Source organism: Megalobrama amblycephala, linkage group LG8, assembly GCF_018812025.1.
Source record: "Megalobrama amblycephala isolate DHTTF-2021 linkage group LG8, ASM1881202v1, whole genome shotgun sequence".
In the NCBI taxonomy this organism is placed as follows: Eukaryota; Metazoa; Chordata; class Actinopteri; order Cypriniformes; family Xenocyprididae; genus Megalobrama; species Megalobrama amblycephala.
This window is the reverse complement of record NC_063051.1, coordinates 877,032-895,394: the sequence shown is the minus strand read 5'-3', so window position 1 is coordinate 895,394 and position 18,363 is coordinate 877,032. Positions and strand designations below refer to the sequence as shown.

The 18,363-nt window shown below is 35.2% G+C and overlaps 2 protein-coding genes across 5 annotated transcripts in view; one reads left to right on the top strand and one right to left on the bottom strand.

Moving 5' to 3' along the window:
• Positions 1 to 1,004: 1,004 nt before the first annotated feature.
• On the bottom strand, positions 1,005 to 6,576 carry nat8l2 (N-acetyltransferase 8-like 2). Of its 2 annotated transcripts, none has more exons than XM_048198611.1 (2): positions 6,247 to 6,576; positions 1,005 to 1,893 (listed from the first exon to the last, which is right to left on the bottom strand). In XM_048198611.1, coding segments are annotated over exons 1-2 (687 nt in total). In that variant the 5' UTR covers positions 6,248 to 6,576; the 3' UTR covers positions 1,005 to 1,207. The 2 variants fall into 2 exon arrangements, with proteins under 2 accessions (XP_048054568.1, XP_048054569.1); XM_048198612.1 differs by lacking the exon at positions 6,247 to 6,576 and adding an exon at positions 5,461 to 5,560.
• A 1,163-nt stretch (positions 6,577 to 7,739) lies between these two features.
• The window catches only part of slc12a5a (solute carrier family 12 member 5a), a 191,724-nt gene continuing 181,100 nt past the window's right edge, over positions 7,740 to 18,363 (top strand). Inside the window, exon 1 of one of the 3 annotated variants that reach the window (XM_048198607.1) lies at positions 7,740 to 8,541. In XM_048198607.1, the coding sequence (XP_048054564.1) occupies positions 8,421 to 8,541 (121 nt within the window). In that variant the 5' untranslated portion in view covers positions 7,740 to 8,420. The remainder of the gene's footprint in view (positions 8,542 to 18,363) is intronic. The other 2 variants (XM_048198606.1, XM_048198608.1) reach the window with 2 other exon arrangements.

Genomic DNA, 18,363 nt, shown 5'->3' with positions numbered 1-18,363 from the left:
CAAAATGAGGATTGTCAGTAACGGTGTTCAGCTTTACATTGTTCAAACCGGAGTCGACACTGATGGAGAGACTCAGGAAGAAGTTACAACTTTTAGAATGAAACTGGACGTTTCTGAATGGTTAGTGGATAAATTTATGTAGTTGCTGTGGAGTTGATTCAACTCATCCACTAGCATGTGCCGTCATGTTCATCTTTTGTGCAAAACCTGCGTTGAATTGACCCTCGTTTGTGAAGCAGTCCGGCGTAAAATGACGGCATGATAACAACACTCTAATACAACTCTTCCTCTTTATGTAAATTTTAGGGTTTGTGATGTCACTAACCTGGGAAGAAGCTTGTTGCAGTCCCTACCAGCCATTTGTTGTAGTCCTTAAAAAAGTAATTTCTGTAAAAGAAAATATCTCTCTTTGCATTGAACTTTGAGTGTCGTAACTTTGCAGATGTTGTTTATGCTCAAACAGCAACATTACACACTAACTAAAGTTAAAAAAGTGAAATCATAATCAACCACCCATTTAAATTTGCTACTTATCAGATTGTTTTATTAACACCCAAACCCAAAACCTGCCCTTACAATAATGCAAACACAGTAATTAATTGTTGTTCAGCATGACAAAAATGACACAATGATATTGATGTGCACATGCCCAGTAAGCACAGGTATGACAATCTGGCCATAGCTGTATCCCTTCTAGCCCCAACCACACTGGCGTTTCAGTATCATTTTACAATGGATAACTTTATTTGTATGTCCATTTATTTCCAATGTAAATCACATGTATGTCTGGACAGGATGTGCATTTCTGATGTATACATCGATGATGTATTTTCGGTGTCAATTCAATCTATGTAAGCAGAACCAATCAGCTTCACTCTAAACAGGCTCCATCTGGGCTGTGTAATGAAATTTACATGTGTAATGCACAGAAATAACTTGAAATAATGAAATTACTAAAAATGCACAGATATGTATTGCAAGCAAGAAATAAATAAGGAATCAAATTCAAAAGTGAAAAATCTTTAATCCTATTTTAATTACATATGTGTGGTATAAAACAGTGCTATAAAACTTGTGCAAAAAGTGCAATATAACTAAGCAGCTATGATTATTAAAGACATACATCAATTAAAACTACTGATTATTAAAACATGCATAAATCAAAACTACAAAAGTAATTTTCAGCCTTTAGCTGAAAAGTTAATGATCAGATGTTCTTCTCCATGGTCAGAATTGTGGCTCTAGTCATCCAGACTATCCACTGCAGGTTCTCAGAGCGCGTATGAACCAGGATGAGTTTAAAGCCCAGCTTAAAGTACAGCGCCACGGCTGCTTTCTGTGTAGAAGAGGTCGACAGTTCAATCTTTGAGAAGCCGCGTTCCCTACAGAAGTCTTCGGCAGTGTTGGCCAACCGTTTACCGAGACCAGCACGGCGACAGGAGGACGAAACAATCATTCGGTAAACCTCGCCATACTTTTTCCCATCGCTTCCCGGGTCATTTTTACCTTCCACAGCCACCATACCCAAAATCTGAGGCCGACCGTTCATCTCAGCTTCGGCAACCCAGAAGCAGTTGTCTGGATTACTGAGGTAGTAACCAGGAATATCTTGCATATCCGTGTTCAGTCTCGCCCGGACGTAGCCGGCATAGAACTCATGGCAGCAGAAGTACACGAGGCCTATCCAGGCTCCTCCAGACATCAGGGCCAGAACCACTGACTGTCCACCCATCACATAAGCGACGATGTAAAAGAACAGGCTAACAGTGATGTGCAGAGGTCGGGTAATGGCATACATGAATGCAGGATTGATGTGCTCCTCTATTCCTTCTCGGAAAACTCTTTCGACAGCCTCCCGGTCAGAGGGCTGATACTGCCGGATCACAATGTGCACTGGTGGAGCAATTCAAATAGAAATGGAAAGGAAGAAGTAGAAATCATTAAAATACAGAAAAGGATTTGAAAATGCACTGTAATTGGCTGAAATGTATGTATTTGATATATAAAAAAAGCAAAAAGTATACAAAATGTTAAATATATATAATATAAAAACACATAAATTTATAAAAAATACATAAAAAATACATATAAAATATAAAAAATAGCTTACTATGCTATAGGCTACTATACTATTATATATATTTACTGTATATGACAGTGACAAAAATGACAAACGTTCTTCTTTAATCAGTTAAGGGTATATTTACACAACAACGATGAAAAGTTTTTCCTTTGCTTTTTTTGCGTACAGACCACAACGTTGTCAAAACGATCTCAGTTCACACGGATCTGCGAAAACAACTAAAAACGCTGTATTCTGCTGCCAGGCCAGTAGATGGCGATGTCACTTTGTAAAGAAACATTACGCGTGCTTGAAATCATTATTTTCACGAATTTCTTATTTTTGTTGTTTACACAGAGACGATAACGGTATCATTTTCAAAAACTTGCACATTCACATAAACGCCAGCAAACCCGATTTCAAAAGAGTTTTCAGGCCGACAAAACGCCATTGTTGTGTAAATGAAAGGCCAAAACGGAGAAAAAAAAGTTTTCCGTTTTTAAACAGCCCCTAAATTTTCAATTATTTTGTTTCAAAAACCACACAAACTGAACATGATGATAATCCATACAATCCCAGTTGATGAATCAGGGGCCGTTTACACGACACCATTTTCAAATAAACAGAAAAACCTTTTATGCGTTTTGGCCATTCATTTACATGACAACAGCGTTTTGGGGGCCTGAAAACGCAAACTTTTGAAAACAATACCATGTAAACTTACTAAATCGTGCAATACCATGTAAACTTACTAAAACGTGCGCACGATTTACTATTTCGTTCCCTCGATTTATAAATCATGCACATGATTTATAAATTGAGGGAACAAAATAGTAAATCGTACGCACGTTTTATTAAATCGTGCGTATGATTTAGTAAATCAAGGGAACGAATTGGTAAGTCATGCGTACGATTTAGTAAGTTGTGTGCACGATTTAGTAAATTGAGGGAATGAATTAGTAAGTCGTGTGCACAATTTAGTTAATTGAGGGAACGAATTAGTAAATCGTGCGCATGTTTTATTAAATCGAAGGAACGAATTAGTAAGTCATGTGTACGATTTAGTAAGTCGTGCGCACGTTTTAGTAAATTGAGGGAACGAATTAGTAAGTCGTGCACATGTTTTATTAAATCGAGGGAACGAATTAGTAAGTCGTGCGCACAATTTAGTAAATTGAGGGAACGAATTAGTAAGTCGTGAGCACGATTTAGTAAATTGAGGGAACGAATTAGTAAGTCGTGCATATGATTTAGTAAATCGAGGGAACGAATTCGTAAGTCGTGCGCACGATTTAGTAAATTGAGGGAACGAATTAGTAAGTCGTGCGCACGATTTAGTAAATTGAGGGAACGAATTAGTAAGTCGTGTGCACGATTTAGTAAATTGAGGGAACGAATTAGTAAGTCGTGCGTACGATTTAGTAAGTCGTGCACACGATTTAGTAAATTGAGCGAACGAATTAGTAAGTCGTGCGCACGATTTAGTAAATTAAGGGAACGAATTAGTAAGTCGTGCGCACAATTTAGTAAATTGAGGGAACGAATTAGTAAGTTGTGCGCACGATTTAGTAAATTGAGGGAACGAATTAGTAAGTCGTGCGTACGATTTAGTAAGTCGTGCGCACGTTTTAGTAAATTGAGGGAACGAATTAGTAAGTCGTGCACATGTTTTATTAAATCGAGGGAACGAATTAGTAAGTCGTGCGCACAATTTAGTAAATTGAGGGAACGAATTAGTAAGTCGTGAGCACGATTTAGTAAATTAAGGGAACGAATTAGTAAGTCGTGCGTACGATTTAGTAAATCGAGGGAACGAATTCGTAAGTTGTGCGCACGATTTAGTAAATTGAGGGAACGAATTAGTAAGTCGTGCGCACGATTTAGTAAATTGAGGGAACGAATTAGTAAGTTGTGCGCACGATTTAGTAAATTGAGGGAACGAATTAGTAAGTCGTGCGTACGATTTAGTAAGTCGTGCGTACGATTTAGTAAGTCGTGCACACGATTTAGTAAATTAAGGGAACGAATTAGTAAGTCGTGCGTATGATTTAGTAAATTGAGGGAACGAATTAGTAAGTCGTGCGCACGATTTAGTAAATTAAGGGAACGAATTAGTAAGTCGTGCGCACAATTTAGTAAATTGAGGGAACGAATTAGTAAGTCGTGCGTATGATTTAGTAAGTCGTGCACACGATTTAGTAAATTAAGGGAACGAATTAGTAAGTCGTGCGCACAATTTAGTAAGTCGTGCACACGATTTAGTAAATTAAGGGAACAAATTAGTAAGTCGTGCGCACAATTTAGTAAGTCGTGCACACGATTTAGTAAATTAAGGGAACGAATTAGTAAGTCGTGCGCACAATTTAGTAAGTCGTGCACACGATTTAGTAAATTAAGGGAACAAATTAGTAAGTCGTGCGCACAATTTAGTAAGTCGTGCACACGATTTAGTAAATTGAGGGAACGAATTAGTAAGTCGTGCGCACGATTTAGTAAATTGAGGGAACGAATTAGTAAGTTGTGCGCACGATTTAGTAAATTGAGGGAACGAATTAGTAAGTCGTGCGTACGATTTAGTAAGTCGTGCGTACGATTTAGTAAGTCGTGCACACGATTTAGTAAATTAAGGGAACGAATTAGTAAGTCGTGCGTATGATTTAGTAAATTGAGGGAACGAATTAGTAAGTCGTGCGCACGATTTAGTAAATTAAGGGAACGAATTAGTAAGTCGTGCGCACAATTTAGTAAATTGAGGGAACGAATTAGTAAGTCGTGCGTATGATTTAGTAAGTCGTGCACACGATTTAGTAAATTAAGGGAACGAATTAGTAAGTCGTGCGCACAATTTAGTAAGTCGTGCACACGATTTAGTAAATTAAGGGAACAAATTAGTAAGTCGTGCGCACAATTTAGTAAGTCGTGCACACGATTTAGTAAATTAAGGGAACGAATTAGTAAGTTGTGCGCACAATTTAGTAAGTCGTGCGCACAATTTAGTAAATTGAGGGAACAAATTACTAAATTGTGTGCATGTTTTATTAAATCGAGGGAATGAATTAGTAAGTTGTGCGCAAGATTTAGTAAATCAAGGGAACGAATTAGTAAGTCGTGTGCATGATAAATTGAGGGAACGAATTAGTAAGTCGTGCGTACGATTTAGTAAATTGAGGGAACGAATTAGTAAATCGTCCACACGTTTTATTAAATCAATGGAACAAATTAGTAAGTCGTGTGCACGATTTAGTAAATCGAGGGAAAGAATTAGTAAGTTGTGCGAACGATTTAGTAAATTGAGGGAACAAATTAGTAGCCTTCTATTTTTTTTCCTACATGTCTTGTCTGGGGCACTGTACTTTAATTATAAAGTTTTACACAAAAATATTTAACCACCGAACTACCAAATAAAAATCACGCAGCCCAGAGCTCATCGGCTTCCGTCCACTCAAATCATGATTCACGCGGGAACTTGAGCAACACCATATAAGGACAAAAATTCGGAGAGAAACTACCTCATTGGTTACCGTGTATAATGATGAATGCGTGCGTCCTGGTAGGCTATCGCGATTCGCGAACAGGCTTGCGTTTCTCACATTCTTAATATGTAATATAACACAATTCGAAACGACAACTTATGTTTTTTTGGTTACCTTGAATCTTTACAGATATATGGATTAAGGTAGATTTGACCTTAAAATAATGTGATTAATTCAAAGGACGTTTTTTTCTTAAAAAAAAATAAATAAATAAATTATACACGCACGCACACAAATAAATGGATAATACATGCATATTCCCAATAGAGCAGCGAATAACATTCAGGTGAGTAAATGATATCAGAATTTTCACTTTTTGGTAACACTACAAGCATAAATACAATTAAAAAACTTCTGTTCATAATAGTGCAGCAGTGTTGCCAACTGCTTTCAATTGAAAGTAGCAAAAACAGGTAGCTAAATGTCACTAGATGACATCATAATGGCAAATTCATTGATCTATATAAATATGAATATAGATCAGAGGGGGAAATAAGAATCTAGATAAGGTTTGTCCAAGAAGTTGCTAGATTTGTCCCTAAACTTTTTTTAAAAAGTCTCAAAAGGGGTGGTGAAGTCACTAACTGGTGACAAAATCCCTAAATTGTCAGTGCAAGACTGCATGGATAGACAGAACTGGTCGCTACTTACTGTTTAATTTGGTTTTCCTGTTATTTCCAGTCAGTTGCCTTGTCGGTTCCTGTCTGACAAGATCACTGTCGATCACATGATACGGGTGTCAAACACTTTATCAGTGGTTTTATCAGTTCAGAGTCCACACATGTTCAGTATCATACATTCTCGGTTTAGATTGGACATTACATTACATTTTCATTTGGAGTTTATAGTTTCATGAACATGCATAGAAATGGCATGAGCATAGATAAAGATGTGTATAAATATGTGTGCAGAAATTCCAATCTTCTCTCATCTGTTCTTCTGAGGAGGGTCAGTCGCGCTGGTCTGCTGTTATCGCCCTCTAGTGTTACTGACCCGTTCTGCTGAATTATTATAATAATAATTTTGATAGCCTCTTTTTTCCCTTAATTGTTTTTATGTTAATGTGATCCAATGAAAACGTAATGGGCAGAAACTGAGGCTTTAATCTTCTGTGGTGTCATAAAGCACATACTAGATGTGAATGATATCCATTCAGTTTGACCCCAGCAAAACCACACTGCAGAAATGCAATACATTTTCAATTTAGTGTCTCAGTAGAAATGAACTGATAAATATAAATATTGAACTTAGGTTTCTTGGTTCAGAGTAGAGCAGAGTAAAAAATGTAAAAAAAAAAAAATAAATAAATAAATAAAAAATAAGATAAAACTAAATAAATTTGATAAATTAATTCAAATAAGTAAATAAAATAATTTAAATAAATAACTAATAAATTAATGTGTTTGATTAAAATAAATTTATTAAAATAAACAAAATTGAATTAAATAATAAAATAAATATTTGATAAAACTAAATACATAAATCAAATTTGATTTAAATAAATAATAAATGAATGCATACATTTATTAAAATGAATTAAATAAAATTATTTAAATAAAATAAATGTTTGACAACTAAATACTTGATTTAAATAAACTTGTTTATTTAAAATAAATATTATTTTAAATAAATAAGAATTATTATTTTAAATAAATAAGAATAAGAAAACGAAATAAATTATTAACTTAAATTGATTAAGGTAAATGAAATTTGCACTAAATTAATAAATAATAGGCTAAGTTAATATGGAGGGTGAAACAATAAATAAATAAATTAAATTAAATTAAATAAATAAATGTAGACATAGCCTACATAAATAAATATGGAAATAAATAAATGCATAAATAAATAAATGAAAAAAAACAAATAAATATGGAAAAAATACAATTATACATAAGAAATAAAAATAAATACTCATTTATTTTTTAATTTTTCACATTTCCTTGTATATATTTTATGTAGGCCTATTTATTTATGCATCTTTTTATTTTTATTTCTTCATATATTTATTTATGTATTTATTTATTGTTTTGCAGGTTTGGCCCACTGAGCCATCGGATTTCAACAAAAATAACTTAATTTGTGTTCTGAAGATTAACGAAGGTCTTACAGGTGTGGAACGGCATGAGAGTGAGTAATTAATGACAAAATTTTCATTTTTGGGTGAACTAACCCTTTAATAGGCTACATTTGTTTAAAATAATTAGATAAAATAAATGAAAATGTCTAATGTACATCTTACAGTTCAGTGAATAGGAAAAATACACAATGATGTAGCTTAATATAATAGAAACAGAATATTTTACACATTTATAATATTGTAGGCCTATTAATTGGGTCTATATACATAAATATAGTTGGCTGCCTATAAACATTTAGGATGGGGGTCCATGCATTTAAAAGATTGAAAACCCCATGGCTTATATCATATCTATGCTAGTTTTACTGATAAATTCAGCTCATATTGTGTAGCTTCACACTGTTCGATCATTCAATGGCTTGATCAATGTTTCTGATTGATAGGCTAATTGGTCGCGGGCTTTAGGACCCGGATGCTCGGTTAGTCCAGACACCGGTTGATGATCCGCTCGCGACTCACTCATTCAGTGTCTTTTATCAAAGAACAATAAAACGCACGCCTCAACCGGACACGTTACACACGTTTATGCTCTTGCGTTAACATCAGTTCTCACACTCCCGGGCTGATCACTGCGGACCGGCGCACATCTGCATCACCGGCGAATTCCTCCAGCGGGAGCCGGTGAAGAGAGCGAAGCCGCCTTCATTCATTCCCCGTCAGTCCGCTTCAGGCCACCGGCGACAGCATGAGCCAGAGGTTCACGGTGACTGCCGGTGACATCCAGGGGGAAGTGAACCAGCTGTTCGAGGGCGACGAGGCGACACCGAGCGCGTCCGACGCCGCGGCTGCTGAAGGCTCCGGGAGAGGTGAGAGATGTTTATGACGTTCTGACACCTGTGAAGGATAAACTCAGCCAACAGCTGGAAATATGAGAGGCTGGGAAATTAATATTCAACACGCCACCCTCAGCCATCATATGAGACTGTGACTATTTGATGCACGATCTTCAATATAGTACAGATTCTATTGATATATATTTTTTTAAATATTAAGAACAATCCATATAAACTTATCAGATTTTACATCAGACATTTTTAATATCTGTGATCCAGTGGTTCGGTATGGCATTAAATGCACTAAACATTTTAGTTTTAATTGTCAACATCATACTTAATGCTTTATAATGTCCAGTGCATGCTAATATTTATTAATATTATTTTATATCACAATTAATGTGTTGTTTCATATATAGGTTACAATATATAATATTGTGTGTATATATATATATATATATATATATATATATATATATATATATATAGTATAACACTCATTATATTCCTATTATATTCATAATATTATATTCATATGCATAAGTATCAGATTTAACATAAAATTTTAAAAAATACCGAACCTTGCAAATCATTTTGTTCATCTATAGCATACTTTTTTTTTTAGTTTCCAATGCATATCTATATAGTTCATAGTCTATATTGATTTATATATTAAATAAATGATGTATTTCATGTGATAATATGGGTTATATTTCATATACAGGCTATATTGATTAAATTGCATTTCATAAGGACTAAGATATCCATATGCCATTGATGTACTGTAGCAGTTCAAGATATATGGCATTAAATGCACTGAACCATTGGGTTTTATTTGTCTACAGCAGACATTTTCCTTCCCTAAGCTCAAAATGACATATATTGAGTTCATAATCTGTGCAAATGTTGAGATTTGACCCCTCAGGAAAGAGAATCTGCTCGTTTTCACATCTCTTCATCAGCCAAATCTGACTTGAGTGTAACAGAGAGGGCATTTTTGTGTAATGCTCCTAGTGATAAAAGAAAAGATGCAGTATGACGATGCATGTAGATGTTTTCACAGCACTTCAGAAGCTTGTTGAAATGGTTACCCTGTCTTGCCATGTCCGTTAGCCTTAAGTGGGCACGGTTGTCTTCACATAATGGTACTTCTGACAGTCTATTATACTTGATGAAGCCTTTGAATATTTAATGAGGCGAAATGTGTTTTAGGCACACTAGGCTGTATGACACACAGGAGGTCTATTAAATACAAGTCAGGCTGTATTATTCATTAGCCTTTGACGAGTTTTGCTTCTTGTTTTTTCACTGAGGTTGTGCTATAGTTCTGCTAAATATAAAGCAATTTTCTAATTGAATGGACTTTCTCTCAGGGGCTTGAGAAATGCAACAAAGCAGTCTGGCTTTAATATTACAGCAAGTAAATTGTCTATGCAGTATATGCACACTGAAAGTGAAAACTCAGTGCGATGCAACAGAACATATTTGATGTTAGTTTTGTGGAGCGGATTTTGAAGCAGTGAGATTTCACTGTGGATGGGAATTTTTAATGTGACATGACAGAAATAGAAAGTGACCCACTAAATACTAGGTGTGCTAGAAGGACTAGTGTTGGTGTTTCTTGCCAAAGTTTGCTTGCTAAATAAGGGTTATAAGGCACTATTTTTTTGAAAAACTCCTTTGGAGCTATATGAAGTGCCATAATTTGAATAAACTCCAAATGTTCAGTGAAGTTTTGTTATGGATGCCCGTCTTCTTGTCCCACATTTCTCTGAATTGTAGCACGATGGGAAGCTCTGCTTTAAAAACCTATTGAACTGCCTACCTAGACAACATTTAAAGGGGACCTATAATGCCCCTTTCCTAAGATGTAATATAAGTCTCTGGTGTCTCCAGAATGTGTCTGTGAAGTTTCAGCTCAAAATACCCCACAGATCATTTATTATAGCTTGTCAAATTTGTCCCTATTTGTGTGTGAGCAAAAACACGCTGTTTTTGTGTGTGTCCCTTTAAATGCAAATGAGCTGCTGCTCCTGGCCCCCTTTCCAGAAGAGGGCGGAGCTTTAACAGCTCACGCTTCGGTTGCTCAACATCAACAAAGCTGGAGAATCTCACGCAGCCAAAATGTGGATTGTCAGTAATGGTGTTCATTCTTACATTGTTCAAACCGGAGTCGACACTGATGGAGAGACTCAGGAAGAAGTTACAACTTTTAGAATGAAACTGGACGTTTCTGAATGGTTAGTGGATAAATTTATGTAGTTGCTGTGGAGTAGATTCAACTCATCCACTAGCATGTGCCGTCATGTTAAACTTTTGTGCAAATCCAGCATTGAATTGATCCTCATTTGTGAAGCAGTCTGGCATAAAATGACGGTATGACAACAACACTCTACTACAACAACTTTTCCTCTTCTCTAAAGCAGCCCAACATGGTCCCGCCCCCTTTGTTGCATGTTCCCGGGGGTGGGGTTTATGTAAATTTTGGGGTTTGTGATGTCACCAACCCAGGAAGAAGCTTGTTGTAGTCTCTACCAGCCATTTATTGTAGTCCTTAAACAGTGAATTCTGTAAAAGAAAATCTCCCTTTGCATTGAACTTTGAGCGTCATCATTTTGCAGATGTTGTTTATGCTCAAACAGCAACATTACACACTAACTAAAGTTAAAAAAGTGAAATCTTAATCAACCGCCCCTTTAAGGTATCACAAGTAGAGGTAAGAATCTTTAGGCACGTCACGTTCAGATTCTGGGAATCACGTTCCAATTCTAAAACGATCTACGGCTGTGTCCGAAATCGCCCCCTGTACCCTCATTCACTATTCCCTACATTAGTCCACTAATGTAGTTCACTTGAAGGAGTGGATGAAAATGAGTGAGCAAATTACCGCTTTTGCATAGTTTGTGCACCTTGCTGTTTAGTAATTATTTGAAAGTTAGTAAACTGGCAGCTCCAGTAGTAATGAATAGATTTATCTTGAACTCTGTCATGGAAACTGTATAAACCTTAATCAAACCATTTAGTCTTCAATTAAAAAGGAATTTATACCTGTATGATATTACACTGTAGATGTGGATGATTCAGCTGCATTCGCCATCTTCTGGTCAGACGCTGAAATTCGTCTGCCATGTGACTCTCACAGTGCATTATGTGTATTCTTTAGCTTTTGAGCGTATATCGGTTGTACACTTGTTATCGCAGTGCATTGTGGGATTGAAAGAGTGCACTCGATAATGTCCACTATAGTTTCGGACACCACTACAAATGTCTGTCCCCTCAAATAGTGCCTTATTTAAGGGTATAGGGGCGATTTCGGACAGAGCCTACTTTTTTTATTATTATTAATACATTTACAGACTTTGAATATCTGATTCATTAGTGCATTTTTAATAAGTACTTTTTAAAACAATTGCAAATTAATAATAAAACAATTCTAAGTAGGGATGCACGATATATATTGGCCACCATATCGGTATCGGCTGATATATGTTCATTTTTAATGTTATCATTATCGACCTGATAAGAAAATTTTACAGATAAATATATTAAAGCCGATAAATAATGGATTATTTCCTTAAGCTGAGTCACTTCAGATGAGCACTGTCCTCCATTATGGATTTGATTTGCTTGAAATATGATTGAAATCACTTCAAAAAGGAAAATACAGTTAAGTGCAACGTGCAGCACAAATCTGTCATATAGTCTTTGTAAAATTATAATGAGAACATTATAATTGTGTGCTTAGGACATGGTTTTTAATAGTGAAACTTTTGTTTTTGTAATCAGGCTCTCAAAAATTATATACAAATTTTGATTTAGATTTATCAGCCAATATATCGGTTATCGGATTTCAAATATAAAGAATTATCGGTTATCGGTATCGGCCAAAATTTTCATATTGGTTCATCCCTAATTGTCTAGTTAGGATGCTCCCTTAGAAGGCGCACTATAAAGCTTGAGACATCTCTTCTGATGACTTCACTGCATGTGTGGAATCCATTTATTGAAGTCGCAACAGTGTCCAAAGAGGTGTATGTCCTTCATCTTTGGGGTTTCCATCCATAGAAATGGAGATGCGCACCTGTAGTCGCCTAGAAACGGTACAGCCTTGGAGCTCTTGTCTCCGGTTCAAGTCGCCACAACGTTTCCATGACAACTGCAGCCTCTTTGTGCGGTGATTGGTGTGCGTGAAGTGAGAGCTGAACGTGAGGGGTTGAAATAATAATAGTAAAATGACAATGACTGCTCACATGCACGCACTTTCAAATAATGGTATAATGCTGCTCTGTTACAGTACCTCCTGCGGCCCTAAATGAAGCAGGAATTGGGTGAAACGCAAAGGCAATGGTTATTTTCCCACTCTGAGCTCGTTTTTTTAAGAATGCATGGGTGTATATGTGTGAAAGTGACTGTATGCGTGCATAAACAAGAAAAAAGCAAAGATTTTTGTAGCCAATCCACGTACATGAGTATCACATGGATGTTTGGTGAGAAAGCCCTTTACAAGAATGAAGCATCACTGGTATTTTATCGCTGATGTTGTTTTTATCGATCTGAGGAGACAGTAAGATGCCACCCAGGCAGAGGTTCGCCTGACCTTGAAGGTCTCCAGACAGTCTGTAAGATCTAGCCCGACTCTGACCGCTGTATGAAGCTAATAGGGCGATTAAGACGTCCTGGATTTCATGTTTAAATTATTAAATATCTGATTCAATGTGACCCTCTCTCGTAGTAGATTATTTTTAGTGGTAGGCCAGCCAATATGTTACAATAATAGTCAAGAATCTTTGCAGTTAACATGGAAGAGTTCAAATAAGAACAAAAGTAAACCGTAGTAACTATATTTTCATATTTTCTGAGGTTAGTGGAGATGTCTGTGGTGCAGAAGTCACTGGTGCAGTCCTATTTATTTTATTATTTTTTTTACTCCAATCTGTGCATTGAAAATGTAGGAGCTAAAGAGCTCTTTTGCAGCGTGTTGCTTTTTCGACTCTCTGATTGGTGTAATTTTCTGTACAGCATGAGATTTTCACCAGGAATCCCACTGTTAAACATGATTATTTTAAAAAATAAGTTGAAATAATGTGGACTGATGGCTTCAACAGAAGCAAATACCATCACTCAACAACCTCGAAGCTCACAGTAGGTCTATCTTATCTTTTTTAAGCTTTATAAGTTATCGTCCGAAATCGGTTTCCTAATGGAGAAAATGATTGGAGTTTTTACTTAAGGAACTTGACTGTTGCGCTCTATTCTTAATAGAACTCAAATCATTTTAACTGCCAGTGTAAGTTCTTTTAGAATAATACATTCAATGACATAGAATGGAAAGAAATAATTCTGGACTTTTCATCAATTGTTTCTGCCCAACAAAGTCGTTGAAGTTTATTTTAAAAATGTTCACAATTGTTACGCATAAACTTGCAAAGTTTAATAACAGTATTTCACCCAGCTGCTCCTTTTGTCATCATTTTGAAGAAACAATTATCCACTTATTTTGGAATTGTTTATTAGAATTATAGTTGTGTAATTATAGTGTTTTGGGTTGATGTTTCTAATTTTGTGGGTTTTTTTCTGACTTCTGCATTTGTGACTGTTTGAAAATAGACCCATTTCATATTAGATTTATGGTCCCAGTATATATTAGGTGTCCTTTACTCTTATGTACTTACATTTAAATGAATAATTTGATATTATAGTTATAATAGCTATTAGTTTAATAGTTAATAGATATTATAATAGTTTGCACTTATTGTGTACATGCATGTTTTTACATTTTACTTATATTTTAAGAACAACCTGCATGTAATTACATCTGTAATTAATTTCTTTTACATTTATAATTACACTGTTGACCCATCCCTTACACGTTAACTCACCATTAAGCCTACACATACCACCAAACCTGTCTCTAACCTTACCCATATCCCATCTCAATATCAGTAAATGTGTTTTGCACATTTTTGTAAGTACATTACGGCCACCTAACATAAAGTGGGACCAAATATATAAATATTTTATTACAATTCCTTGCAATATTTTACATTCATACTGTAACAAAGCTGGACTCAGACAGGGATCCATATGCAAAGCTTTATTAAAAGTGAGTGTGGGAAGTGTAGTCCAGGAACTGACAGGAATCGTGACACATACACTTTCAAAGAAAATACCTTCTTCTTTTTTATCTGTCATAGATATGAACTTAAATGGCTTTAATTCATGCTTTGCAATTCAGAAATCTTTTTATATAAGGCAATTAGCAGATTATTGCAAAAGTGAAAGCACTTCAAAAAATAAAAAATGTAAAAATGTTATATGTTTGTTTACTGTACAGCAAATGTACTGAACTAAATACTTTTTATTTTATGCAAAATATATATTTTACGAAACAAATTGGACTCTAAAATTGCCATATATGCCTAACCAAGTTGTGTTCCAAATTTGAAGTTATCACAAATTGAGTTTCAATGGTAATGCAATGTCCAGTTTCAAAACACAGGATGAATTTTGAGTGCTTAAGCTTTCAAATGACACTAATTTATGATGATTACAAAAATATTTAAGGGGGGGTAAAAGGCAATAGAATAAGCATGCCAAGTATCTGACATTTAACGGTCAAAGAACTCTAACAATTCAATTGATTGTTAGACTCTTCTTTGGTGTAATACTTATAAGATGACATGCTTTTGTTTATTTCTGCATTTTCATGATGTGTAACCCTTAGAATATTTTTTTTGTTTTGTCTTTATGGTTGTAAATGCTAAAAAAGGACTGTAGGTTTGGTGGTTGTGAGTGGTGTTTTGTGTGGTTACTACAGTACATGATGCTAGATTGTTCTTGATGGTTGACAGGATGTTGTTTTTGGGTTGTTTTATCGTTCACCAGGTGAAAATCGTAAGTCTGGGCACTTAGTAAATAAACAGCACACTCTCCTTAACAGGACACATGATTTAAAGAATCACAAATGTGTGGATTAGTTCTATGACTAATTACACTTACAAGCAGCCAGGAATAGTATCCAAAGTGCCAAATACAGTATTTCATCATGCAATTTTTGCTATATTTGGCCTAGTCTACACACCAGACAGAACTAGCGCCATAAGCCGCTTTTTAACCATATCAATAATAACTCAGTACATATTACACTGGTGCACAATAGCTGTGTCATCCATCGCAGACGTGCAGCGTGGGAGTTTTGGCTGCTCCGCAGTGAGCGTCTGCTGGAAGCCCACCACGATGGACAAATTCGTCTCCATTTAGTGATCGTTTGCACAAAGACAAAGAGTGCTCAGTCATCAAGAACGGCCCACGCACAGCATTTGAAAAGTTGTTTGGGAAAAGTGTGTCACTTTGTACCATGCCGGCTTATGTCTCTTTCGTAGTTTTGGCAAAAGTAAAGGAGGACTTTGTATCTTGTGCATGGGAACCAAAGCTCTGGCAATGCAACCCTTGTTTTTGTGCACTAAAAATGCATAAAAACAACATGTCGTTACCATATCCACACATAGTATTACTATGCACAATAAATATTCCCATCTATAAACGGTTAAATGAATAGTTTTCGAAGATCCATCCTGCAGATTTTATCTGCGCAATGACAATAATGATATTTTTGCTGTGTTTTGTCCAATTTCCAGATCAAGCTGGTTCTCATTTTCCATGTTATAACACAATATCATCATAAAATATCCTCCAGTAAATGCAGGCAGAGCAGCTTCTATTGTTTTAGCTGATGTTGTGTTTGTCTCCATTGTTGTCATTGGCCGCTCAGCCTGGTTTAATTTGCATAATGCTTCCGAGTCAATTGCTGTCCAAATACGGTGGAGGCCATTAGCCTATTGGGATATGTAGATTGTTTAGCTCTCAATGAGGCATCCGTCCTTTCTTCATAATGGCACGTCGTCGGTCTGTTTGTTTCCATTCAGTCTGTCGCTGGCGAGACAGACGTGGAACCGTTCTCGCTATTTTAGCATAATGGTGGTCTGGTGGCGCAGGTTTTTCGTGTGTATTAGTCTATTGTTTGTCTGTCTGTGTAAACAGTCAGTCTCGCAGTCCCACCAGTCGCCGTCAGGTAATAACGTGTTGATCACGAGCTCAGTGGCTCTATGGGATTTACAGAAGGTCAGGATTCGCTTGATGTGGAATGTCAATCCTCTATCTCTCTCTTTTTCTGTTTGTAAAGGCGCAATTTCTCTCTGTTAATGCTTTAAGTTGTTCAATATGAAGTGAAAACAGTCCTAATGAGCCTAAAAGAAACTGATATACCTTTATACGTATTACTACTATATGAATGTATATTTACGATATATTTATTGCCTGTTTGTGTGTGTGTATAAACATATTTTCTCTTCCCATAAATCAAACATATTTGCTCCTTCAATCACATCTTAACCTCATAATATCTTGCTTTCTATAATTATTTATGATTAGATTTATTTTTTTTTGACTGCAGTCATTTTTGTTTTAGCGTTCAAGTCATCAAATAATAACTGAATTACCCTTTTCCTGAAAGAACAGTTCAATGAATTGGTTTGGATCTCCCGTATGCAGAGACGCACAGACAGGGGTTTGCGTCTGCACATGAACACTAAACGTCCGGTAGTTATTAATATTGCTGTCAGATCACTCGTCTGTGCTGTAATGTTATTAAATGAGTGCATTTCTTCACATTGATTTTAATCTCATTTAGTCTTCTTGAGATAAATGTCGCTTATCAACATCTCGACAGGCCTTTGCTCATGGTCATGGTTAGATATCAGTGTTGACTGAATTATATTCCTCATACACAATATCTGTTCAAGGATAAATAAACCTGCAGTGCAATTTAAAAAGATGCAATTACATTAATGCACCACTAGATTGCACACCAGTTATAAAGATAATACATTTTTTCTTATGTCTGCCTGATACTTCACTGTGTCCTGTGTGTTTGTTAATGATTTTTGGGTGAAAAATGTTACATAAAACCCCTTGTGCTGTGGAGAAGTTTATGGTTCTCAGTCATCATTTTCATTTAAAGAAAAATGAGACTGAAGCTGTCAAAATACTGTTTCAGTACCTGTATTGAAAAAAACACACAAAAACAAATGAATAATATTTTGCGTAAATAAAATGAAGGCATTTTTTCAAGATTTTTTGCATTCTGAAATTAATGCATTTTAGCCCACAAATGCTCATTATCATAATGCAAAAAATGTAATTGTCATTATTTGAATGTAAACACACAAAAAAAACATATTTTTATTTATATGATTTACATATTTATGTATTTATTTAAATTGTAAAGTATTTGTGCATCATGGCAGTATTTTAATTTAAAAAATTAAAATTAGCATTTTTGTACATTTGTAAAACTGGTAGAATCACATTGAGAATAATGGGAATTACTATTTATTATTTTATGATTTTTGGGGGGACAAATTATTTATGCATTCAATTTGTGTGTATTATATAATAAAAATAAAAATGGATATGTGTGTATGTATATATATATATATATATATATATATATATATATATATATATATATATATATATATATATATTATTCAGTACTGTGCAAAAGGCCACCACCAGCTTTGCTGTTTTAGCAATGTTTTAATGACCATTCATATTTATTTTTCAGTCTCTTTATTATGAAACAAACATAAAATACAGGAAATATGTACATAAAATGTAAAAAAAAAAAAAAAAAAAAAAAAAAACTGAACAAAATTGTTTTTTTTTAAGCAAAAATCAGTATTTAGTGTGACCTCCTGCCACATCTCCTGGACTTCTGTTTTCTCAAAGAACAAACTCTTGAGAAACTTTTCATCAGATTTTGAAAGTTTTCTTGGCCTTTTTTTTGTTTTTTAA